Raw genomic sequence first — 10,955 nt, forward strand, 5'->3', positions numbered from 1 at the left:
GCCGGGCATGGTGGCTCACGCCTGTAATCCTAGCACTCTGGGAGGCCGAGGCGGGTGGATCGCTCGAGGTCAGGAGTTCGAGACCAGACTGAGCAAGAGCGAGACCCCGTCTCTACTAAAAATAGAAAGAAATTATCTGGCCAACTAAAATATATATAGAAAAAAAAAAATTAGCCGGGCATGGTGGCACATGCCTGTAATCCCAGCTACTTGGGAGGCTGAGGCAGTAGGATCGCTTGAGCCCAGGAGTTTGAGGTTGCTGTGAGCTAGGCTGACGCCATGGCACTCACTCTAGCCTGGGCAACAAAGCAAGACTCTGTCTCAAAAAAAAAAAAAAAATCACCAGAACAGAACTCCTGGAGCCATCGACATACTGTGTGTTCATTAGCCTCATCCTTCCCAAACAGTGCTGATATTTTGAGCTGTCTGTGCAGCATTGGTTCCATGATGGAACTCATATTAAAAATAATACGAATTTTTAACTTATCCATGGTTTCAGACAGAAATTGCTCTAAAATTTTTTTTGAAAGATAATCACAAGCGAGAAACCATGCATTTGAAAGAATGAAGATGTACCTTCACAATAAAAATAAAACAAGAAGTGTCAAAGTGAAAATGTCAGAGATACCAGCTGTCAAATTTAATACTTAAGGAAATAAGACATTTCATATTTAATGATCTGATACTATTATGAATGTAAGTTTGACTTCCCAGAGTCTTTGATAGGGTCCTGGGGACTCCCAGAGATTCCTGGACCAATTTTGAGAATTGCTTTTCTATATAAAGCTTAAACTTTATTTTCTCAAGGGTATTATCTTGTACTAGCTGTCTTTGAAGTTTATATACCATTCTTCTATATATTCAGCAAATTTTTGAGGTCTGCTTGGCATTTGATCTTCAGGTAGTTCTTTCTAATAATTCAGAGCTTTTCCCAAACCATGAAAGTGAGTATATTCAATGCTTTCTATGTGTTCAGCACTGTACCAGCATAGAGAAAATAAAGTAAGTGAAGGGAAGGAATTTGGTGTGCTCCCCCACCCACCGGCTAGAGTGCTGTGGCTTCAGCCTAGCTGACAGCAACCTCAAACTCCTGGGCTCAAGTACTCCTCCTGCCTCAGCCTCCTGAGTAGCTGGGACTATAGGCGAGTACCACCATGCCCAGCTAATTTTTCTCTTTCTAGTAGGGACAGGGTCTCTTGCTCAGGCTGTTCTCAGACTCCTGATCTTAAGCAATCTTCCTACGGTGGTCTCCCAGAGTGCTAGGATTACAGGTGTGAGCTACCACATCTGGTCTGGTGTGTTCCTTTTTGTTGTACAACTTTTCCTATGTACTTCACTTGGTAAAAATGCTAATAATGTTAGTTGAGATCCAGTTCTTTCTGAGATCTTTTGCTTTTGACTTTTGCTGATTGTTTATCTCTTAAATTCTTTAAAAGAACCCATGTTTCTTCTCCCCCCCCCCCAACATCATGTTGTTTAATTCAGTGTCCTTCCTTTCTCGTTAACTCATCTAGTCTGCCTGGGCTAAAAAAAATTTTTTTTTTAATTAAGTCCTTTTTTTTTTTTTTTTTTTTTTTTTTACTTGAAGTTGTTAGTATTATCCAAATTAAAGGAAATTGAAACTTTCATTCTTGCAAACAATACCTCCATCATTTAATAGATTACTTGATTAAGTCTTAGCAGCATATAGTTTTGTTTTGGCTTTCAGTAAGATATAGACTAAAACCTTTTACTTATACTCACTCTTTTTACCAGACAGCCTTCTTGAGAGTTAGCGATATATTTAAAATCAATTCAGAACCTTGAATTTAGGTGTATATATGTTAGTTGATGATCTCTTTTTAATGATCTTCAAAAATAATTTTTATTAGCTATTCCTTGAACGAGAACGAGCAGCCCAGTTGGCCGAAAGTAAAACAGATGAGTTGATCAAAGATGCTCCCACCACTCAGCATGATAAGAGTGGAGAGTGGCAAGAAACAAGTGGAGAAATACAGTGGGTATCAACTGAGAAGACTGATGGTACAGAAGAGATACATAAGAAGGAGGAGGATGATGAAGAACTTGACCTCAATAAAGGTATATTTATTTTGAATAGTCAAATTGAGCATAATGGTTTGATTTTGTTTTCTTCAAAATATTTTAATCCACAGATTGTCATAATCTAGCTATTACTTTAAGGGCCTTTCTAGTTCAGTCCAGACAGGCTTTGATACTTTAGTATTGTAGTAGTTCTTCCTAGCAGTGAGGAAGGTGGATGTCAGTGGCACACATGCTAGCAACAGCAAAGATCGAGTCACTTTTCCTTCCTGGGCTCTTCTTTCTTTTACTCATCTTTTTAAAAAGCAGCTACAAAAAATGGTTTTTCCAGTTTTGAATTTTTGAGATTGTTTTGTCAGGTTCACTTTAAACTGAACTCTATTGTCATAAATTCTAGGAATAATTCTCAAAGGGTAAGTCCTAGGTGGTAAACACAGTAAGGATTACTTTGGAAGTAATATCTTCACTAATCAAATCTTTGAGTATCTACTATTGTCAGTAATTTTGGTATTTGTTTTACCATTCATACAAGTTCTGCAGAATAGCCATTTGTAATCTCCTGTCATTAAGGTTAGGAAATTTAAATTGTCAGCTCTCTCTATATTACATGGATTCCACATCCTCAGAGTCAGCCAACCTGAGTGAATCAAAAATATTTGGGAAAAAAAAACCCAATAAAAATAATACGGATAACAAGTATAGTATAACACCTATTTGCATCACATTTACATTGTATTGGGTACTATAAGTAATCTAGAGATGATGTAAAGTATACATATAGAGGCTGTGCATAGGTTACATATAAACACTATGCCAGTTTTTATCAGAGACTTGAGCATTCTCAGATTTTGGTATGGGAGGGTGTCCTGGAGCCAGTCTCCTGTGGATTCCGAAGGACAGCTGTAGTATGTTCAGCTTCACCTAGCTAGGAAAACCCAGCAATGTCTCATTCTGAGCTCCTCCTCAAATCTAATGCCTTTAGTTCTGATGTTGTAAGACATTTCTGTTTGTTTTTCTCAGTTACTAGGTTTTGATATTTTGGGGGGACATAATGATATTTGTGGTTGTTTAGCAATCTTTTAAAAACTGTAAACAGCTTATTGAAATATAATTCAGTAGTGTTTAGTACATTCACAAGACTGTGCAGCCATCACCCCCATTTTCCCTTCCCCCAGCCACTAGCAACCACTAATCCACTTTCTAATTCTATGAGTTTGTCTATTCTGGACATTTCATATAAAAGGAGTCATACAATATATGTGGCCTTTTGTGACTGGCTTCTTTCAAACAGAATGTTTTTAAGGTTTATCAATGATAATACCATATGTTAGTACTGCATTCCTTATTATAGCCAAATAATATTCCATAGTATGATTGTACCACATTTTGTTTATCCCTTTGTCCATTGATAGGCATTTGGATTGTTTCTACTTTTTAGCTCTTATGAATAATGCTACTGTGAACAATTGTATACATTTTTTGTAGACATACTTACATTCCTTTTGGGTATATACCTAGGAGTTGCAATTATTGTGTTACATATTAACTCTGTATTTAACATTTTAAAAACTGCCAAGCTGTTTTCCATTGTGGCTGCACTATTTTACATTCCCTCAGCAATGGATGAAGGTTCCGTTATTTGTCTTAGGTCATCCCGGTGGGTGTGAGATGATACCAAGTTGTGGTTTGATTTGCAGTTCCCTGACTACTAGTGATATTGAACATCTTTTCATGTGCTCATTGGCCATTTGTATGTTTTCTTTGAAGAAATGTCTATTCACTTCCTTTGCCCAGTTTTTAATTGGGTTGTCTTTTTGTTGTTGAGTTGTAAGAATTCTTTGTATATTCTAGGTACTTGATCCTTGCCAGATACATGATTTACAAATATATTCTCCCATTCAGTGGGTTGTCTTTTCACCTTGTTAATGGTGTCCTTTGTAACACAAAAGGTTTATGGTTTTTAGCCCTTATATTTGGGACCCTATTCAATTTTGAGTTAATTTTTATTAATTTGTGGATATCCAGTTGTCTTAGCACCATTTGTTGATGTTTAGTAGTTTTGAAGAAAAGATAACTAATAGAAATAGTTGATTCTGTGAGATGGCTATTAATTGATAGACTGATATAATTCTTTATTCAAACATTTTCAGCCCTTCAGCATGCTGGCAAACACATGGAGGATTGCATCGTGGCCTCTTACACGGCACTACTTCTCGGGTGTCTCTGCCAGGAAAGTCCAGTGAGTAAATAGTTCAGTAATGTTTTATCTTTCTATCTTTAAAGTCTTTTATTTAAAAAATTCCGGTGGACCAGTTTCATACCAACCCATTTCAATTATTTACTTCTTTAATTCTTCCCCATTTATGTCCACATTATTCCAGAAAGACTATTGGTTGGCTATCGGGTTGTTTAAACAATTTTTAAATTATTTTCCTATGGAAAAAAAATGTCAAGAAAATGTCTTAATATTTCTTTCGAACAGTTTTCTTTAATTTGGTTTTAAGTAGAAACCAAAGTAGAATCTATGTTAGAAAGGGAATAAACTTACATTCTAGACAAGTTTATTCCCTTTCCAATATAAGTTTTACTAATTGAGGTTTGGAGTGAAATAAATTGATTTTCAAGTTTTAAAAGTAATTTGTTGATCTTTATGGCTTTTTTAGAACTGATGTGCCTGTCAGAGTTAGGCTGTTTGAGGTTTAATAAAAAGCAGATGTCAAAAACAAGCTGGTCTCATGAAGTAAAGGAAGAAAAAATTAAGATAGCATATAATGTTAAAAACTTTTAAATATTTGTTGAACTTTTAAAGGTAGTTGGGGAGTACATTAGTCTAATGAAAAAGTTCTTATTTGGTGGATGACTCCGTTCAAGATGCCTTTGGCTGAAATAAAAGAAGAGATAGTATAAAACCTGTACTTAGCTGGCTTAACCAAGATGGCAAAATCTAATTTGGGTTATTTCAGTGCCTCAGCAAGGTCATTAGGAACGCAGATAATTTGTCTTTAAACTACTGTCCTTCACATGTTGTCTTGTCCTCTGCTAGTTCTCATGGCCCTGTGCTGACTATAGCTAGATCTCTCATTATGGCCAGCAGTAATAGCTGCCTCTTCCTCTACGTTTCTTTTTAAGACAACAGTTTTTCCCCCCTAGGACCTTACCCCACCCCACCCCTCACCAAGTAGACTTCCTCTTGTCTGGGCCAGCACTGGGTCACATTACCTATGAGAAATATGAGTGTCTAGATAACCTGAGCATCACAGAAGTGGAAGGTTATGGCTATTGGGACATCTGCTGCCATGGGAAAAAACAAAGATGAGGAGTAAATCAGTCTGTAAAGGGGGTGGCGGAATCATTGTGAGTGTTCCCTTTAAAATGGGGGGTTCACATGGATATTTCTAAATGGAAGGTCCGGTATGGTAAAGCCAGATTTTAAAGAGAGTTTTCTTTCCCTCCCTCCTGCCCTCCCTCCCTCTTTCTTTCTTGTAAGAGCATTCAGGAGGCAAGAAAAAGTTTAGCAAGAGAGTTGGCTTTACTAGGAAGTCAGGGCTATCTCTCTTTTTGAAGCTAGAGGATTAGAAGAAAAGATGATGTTACATGAATAGCTTCATTTAGGGAGTAACTCATGCAGGCTTCTTGTGCCTGGGACTGTCTGCCCACTCACATTTCCGCCATCTAGTTCTCTGTGTTGTCTTTTTTTCACTTTTTGTATCTATTTGTGTAAGTCTTGTGTAGTTTTACAAATCAGTCTTAATTCATCTCTTCCATGCTTATATTCAATGTATTCATGTATTCATGTATTCATGTATTCAATCTAAGTGCATACCATCCTGCTCCGTGAGCCCCCTCCGGACACCACCGCTTTCAGGATTAAGACCAAGGTTCGAGTCATGGCTCTGGAGAGGCCCTTTCCTGTAGCCTCTTCAGTTCCGTCCTTTTCCTTATTTCCAATGTCAAGATTTTAAGAACAAATGAGACACATTAAAAAGAAAAAAAAAAAAAAAAAAAAAAAAACAAAGAGGAAGAGGCAGGCCTCAAATAATGTAATATTTAAATCTTTTTATGTATTCTTTTTTGCACACACTAGGTTTAATCATACTCAGTCATGTTCTTCCTTATTAATGGTTTTTGAAATTGTGTTATTACAACATGTGATTGATCTTGGGCCATCTTTTCCATGTTAAATCCTATTTATGTTTGTATCTTATCTGTAATGAGATAAGGTTCTTCTATTGTGGGCAGTGTTGTGAATTCAGAAAGCTAGCTGATTGCACAAAATGTAAAGGAGATTGGTTTGCCCAGTGTGTTAGTGGAAGAAATAGACAGGAAAGCAGGTGGTTGTATGTAGCAAGCACTGCTTTGTGGTCAAGGGTAACATACTTAGGAAGCCTAGGAGAATCTGGTCTCATTTTCAGTTGTCCACCTTGACTTCTTACCACTTTGCATCTGGTGCACTGCAGTGGTCAGTCTTCTTCCAGCTCTTCTGCTCTCTTGCCTCTCTCCATTCCTGGGTCTTGTACACTGCCCCCAGGGCCGTCTGTCTGCAGAGTACTTGCTGATCACATCGCTCAGGACAGCAAACTTAAGACTGCTTCCCAATTTCCAAACCAGGCATACCCTTTGGATATTTAAAAAATTTTTCAAATAGTCCATGCTCTATCAAGCCTTTTCTTTTTGTACCTGCTGTGCTATTTAAAATAAATGCTATAACTGTCCTTCCTCTTGCCTCAGCCATTGTATGTATTGCATTCTGTAATGTGTTGACAGAGAAGGGTTTGATATAGATTAATGAAGGGCTATTGGCTGGGACTGGTGGCTCATGCCTGTAATCCTAGCACTCTGGGAGGCCAAGGCAGGAGGATCACTTGAGGTAAGGAGTTCCAGACCAACCTGAACAAGACTGATACCCCATCTCTACTAAAAATAGAAAAATTAGCCAGGTATAGTGGCACGTGCCTATAGTCCCAGCTACTAGGAGACTGAGGCAGGAGGGTCACTTGAGCCCAGGAATTGGAGGCTGCATTGAGCTATGATGATGCCACTGTACTCTAGCCTGGGCGACAGAACAAGACTCTGTCTCAAAAAAGAAAAAAAAAAAAGCTGGAATGAGGGACTTCCATCCAAAACATAGGAGCACTTTATTTTGCTTCTTTATAATTTCATAAGTGCCCTGGTGAAGGAATAGAAAAAAGGGAGGGAGGGGCTGATGGCAGATTGCTAAAGAGTAATATGTAGTTTCTTCTTCCTTGCCCCCACTAACAAAAGTCAAATTGGAAGCCATCTCACACTTTTTTTTTTTTTTTGGCCCATTACTTTGCGTCCTCAAACTTGGGATAACATTGTTTTGTGCCCTTTATTATAGGTGCACCTTACTAGAGGAGCTTTTCTTTTTATTCTTCCTGAAGCTTTAAAACATTTTTTAATGTAATGAAATAGAACAGTGTTTTAAGCAGGTCATATAATATTTACCTTCTAATAGATTTTTATATATATTAATAGTTTAGCTGTTTCTTGCTTATAATGAAGGGAAACACTTTAACTCTTGTCTGCTGGCATTGTTCGAGACTCTTTATCAAAGATCCTTTAGTTAATTCCTGTCCTACATAATTGGCTTTGTAGGCTTTGCCAGCTGTGCCTTTTCCTTTCTTTCTGAGGGTGGGCTGGGAGGTAGGGAATGGATGCTAGCGCAGAGTGAGTGAGTGTGGAAAGGGAATAACCTAGGTGTTCCAAGGACCTTGTAGAAGTTTGTTTTGCAACAGAGTGTGTGCCAGAACCAACAACACAGGGTGCAATCTCATGTCTTCTGCCCGCTGACCAATATTTCTTTGATTTATTTCCTCAGATCAATGTAACCACTGTGCGAGAATATCTGCCAGAAGGAGACTTTTCAATAATGACAGAGATGCTCAAAAAATTTTTGAGCTTCATGAATCTTACTGTAAGTAGCTTTTATTGTAGCGTATGTGGTTTTTACTTTTAAGAGTAATACATTGACACTAGAAATAAAAATACTATGGCCATAGTGAGTGGAAGCAAAAAGGGATTGTCTTTTAATTTTAATAATTTTATTTTAGTTCTTCAAGTTATTAATAATTATTGCATGTTATGGCAAAACACTTTATTATCAAAGCCACAATTTAATATCGGTGTACTTTTGATTTGTGGTGATTTCATTTTAGTAACTAAAAAGGAGTTAAACTTTGATTTAATACTTTTTAATGTTTGTTAAATATTAACTATTACTTCCTTCCCTCCTTCACCCCCCGTTTCAGTGTGCTGTTGGAACAACAGGCCAGAAATCTATCTCTAGAGTGATTGAATATTTGGAACATTGCTAGCTGCTTTACCTTTGCTTCAGGTGCTCAGTAATGCTGGAGCTATCCTTAGACAAAGAAAAGTCATGAAAGAAGTCCTTGAAGATATACCAAGAACATTCATCAGTATCATTTGTGTTTGGATTTTAAGACCACCTGATTTCTTCGTCATGCATTCTGCATTTGCTAAATGACAGTTACTACATCAATCTGCAACTATCAAAAATGAGGGAAAAGGTTCAGGCTGTTAACAATTCCATGCAGTATTTAAATACATTTACTTTGGCAGAGTTTATACCCTCCCCTTGTTTTCTTGCTTTATTCTGGGCAAGATTTCAGGGGAAGATTTGTGCTGCTGTTAGTGCAACTGCTGTGTATGTTGAGCCACTGTTGTCATGCCAGCCAGGTGCAAAGGCAGCTTAGCTACTGAGGTATCGAATGTTCTGAGGACATTCTAGACAACAGCTTAGTTCCTTTTTCAGGCTCATTTGCTTTTGCTTTTTTGTTGAATGATTCCAATCGTAAATAAAGCTTTTAATAATTTTGTGAATTTTTTGGTTGTTGTTCCCTGAACTACTGTCTATATTTAAAATTAGATGGAATCCAAAGACACAAGGGATTAATAGTATATTTTTTTATTCTGATTAGGTTTGGGTTATTGAACTGTTTTTCACTTTTGTGACCACAACCATATTCAATATCATACCATAATGTGTCATAGCTGTAGACACAAGAAAACAAATCACAGTTGAGGGAATATTATATAAGATGATGTGCCCTGTTAAAGGAGTAAGCAAAATAAACAAACCCAGGGTAGTTTACACTTAATGCTAGGGAGGCTCTTGAAACATTAAGTTATGAGGGAGGATTCTCTAGATATATTTTCTAATGTTCAATACAATAAATATAAGGAAGCTAAAACACCAATGTGGAATTCATGTTTCCAGATAACATGTATATTCTTCTATAGAATGACAGGATCAATTGCATAAGCGCAAAGCCTTAAATTGCTGGTTTAGAGAAGACCCTTTTTTCATTCAGATTCTTTGTTCATAGAACAGTTGTTTGAAAAAGCAGTTATGGAACACACAAAACATTTTATAGATTTGGTTTTATGACATTGCAAATTTTTCTTTTATTAATTATTGTTCAGACCACTGGTTATACAGTTTTTTTTTTTTTAATTGATTGGGCCTGAATGCAGGCTTTTTAGAGATATGTTTCATGAATACTCTTAAATACCTTTCAGGTAGTTACATCATGTTTCTTCATTGGATTTGTAAAACTTAAAGCCATAAAAATATTAGTTTGGTGTGTATTGGGGAAAATAGCTTAAAGTCTAATTTTTACCCATTTAGACTTTGTTATTTCCTTGTATAAAGTGACAAATCGGGGCTCTTGTATCAGTGCCAGCTGTAATGTTTTTTAATGCAGTGGCTGCCTTCTATTGTCTTCCTATTTTTGATAATGCAGATTGTTGGGAAATCTATAAGGAAGTAACTGATTCCAGGCAAATTGTTTTCTTCTTCCTTCAGCCCACCCCAACCCCTACCCCGTCACCTTTTAAGAACATAGTATACCAGTGTAACGTGGGAAAGATTGAGATTGTATTTGCCCTGAGTATAAAAGATAGCTTAGCAAACTATTTTAAAAGCATATTGGTAAATGATACCCGTAAAATTAAATTAGTTAGATGTTTTAATTATTTTAAAGTACATTGATATTTATTAATCATTGGCTTTAGGAAAAGGAACAGACTTGGTAAAACTGACTTGTGGCAAATGGTGAGAATATTATGAAACATTTGGATGAGAACAATCAGGGTGAACTACATTTTTCTGTTACACTGGTAATCATTTGAGAATTGATTTACCTCAGTGTTTAACAGTTTTTTTGTTTTATTTTGTTTCTTTAATAATAACTAATTGTCAAGCACTGATAGAGATGCAGATTTTGGTGGGGGGAGGCGGTGGCAGAGATCCCACCTCACCAACTGTAGTGCATTTGTGTGTTTTTAACCCTCAGAGAACTCTGCATTTTAGGGTACTTGAGGCTGACTTGCAAATTAACTAAAGTTTTAAAGTAACCTTTTTTTTCCATTGTAAATATTTCTGTAAATACTATCAATTGGAAATTAGAACAGTAGAGTACTTTTCTGAATCCAATCCTATTTTTATTTTATACAGTATTTCTCAGCTGTGATCTTTGGAGCAAAAGCCAACGGCAGGAAAAAAATAGTTTGTACCAGTTTCATGAAGTATGTCTTTGGGTTTTTGTAAATAATTTTAACTCAAATAAAATTGCTACTTTCAATACACATGTTGTCTTTAACATAAGTCTATTGACCAATTTTGGAAGAAGAAGTCTCTCACAAACCTGATATAGTCAGCTCCAGTGGGAAGCATGACTCATGGGAAACACACTGTCACTTGTGAATTTCCACCTGACTACATGGGCATAAACATTTAACCAATTTTAAAAAAATATTGTGTGGTCATGTTTTTAATAATACGCATCCGAATACTCTGCAACTCTGGCCAGTTAGGAATAGCGGATTTTCAGTTGTATAGTTAGGCCTTTGGTACACTTACTATGTTGCTTTAG

General features: G+C 36.6%; 1 protein-coding gene across 2 annotated transcripts in view; it reads left to right on the forward strand.

Moving 5' to 3' along the window:
- WAPL (WAPL cohesin release factor) overlaps nt 1-10,668 on the forward strand; it is an 80,753-nt gene extending 70,085 nt beyond the window's left edge. For both annotated transcript variants that reach the window (XM_045569048.1, XM_045569049.1), the window contains exons 16-19: nt 1,872-2,079; nt 4,191-4,279; nt 7,880-7,975; nt 8,310-10,668. In XM_045569048.1, the coding sequence (XP_045425004.1) occupies nt 1,872-2,079; nt 4,191-4,279; nt 7,880-7,975; nt 8,310-8,375 (459 nt within the window). In that variant the 3' untranslated portion in view covers nt 8,376-10,668. The remainder of the gene's footprint in view (nt 1-1,871; nt 2,080-4,190; nt 4,280-7,879; nt 7,976-8,309) is intronic.
- Nucleotides 10,669-10,955: the final 287 nt, after the last annotated feature.

Source organism: Lemur catta, chromosome 14 (assembly GCF_020740605.2).
Source record: "Lemur catta isolate mLemCat1 chromosome 14, mLemCat1.pri, whole genome shotgun sequence".
NCBI lineage: Eukaryota > Metazoa > Chordata > Mammalia > Primates > Lemuridae > Lemur > Lemur catta.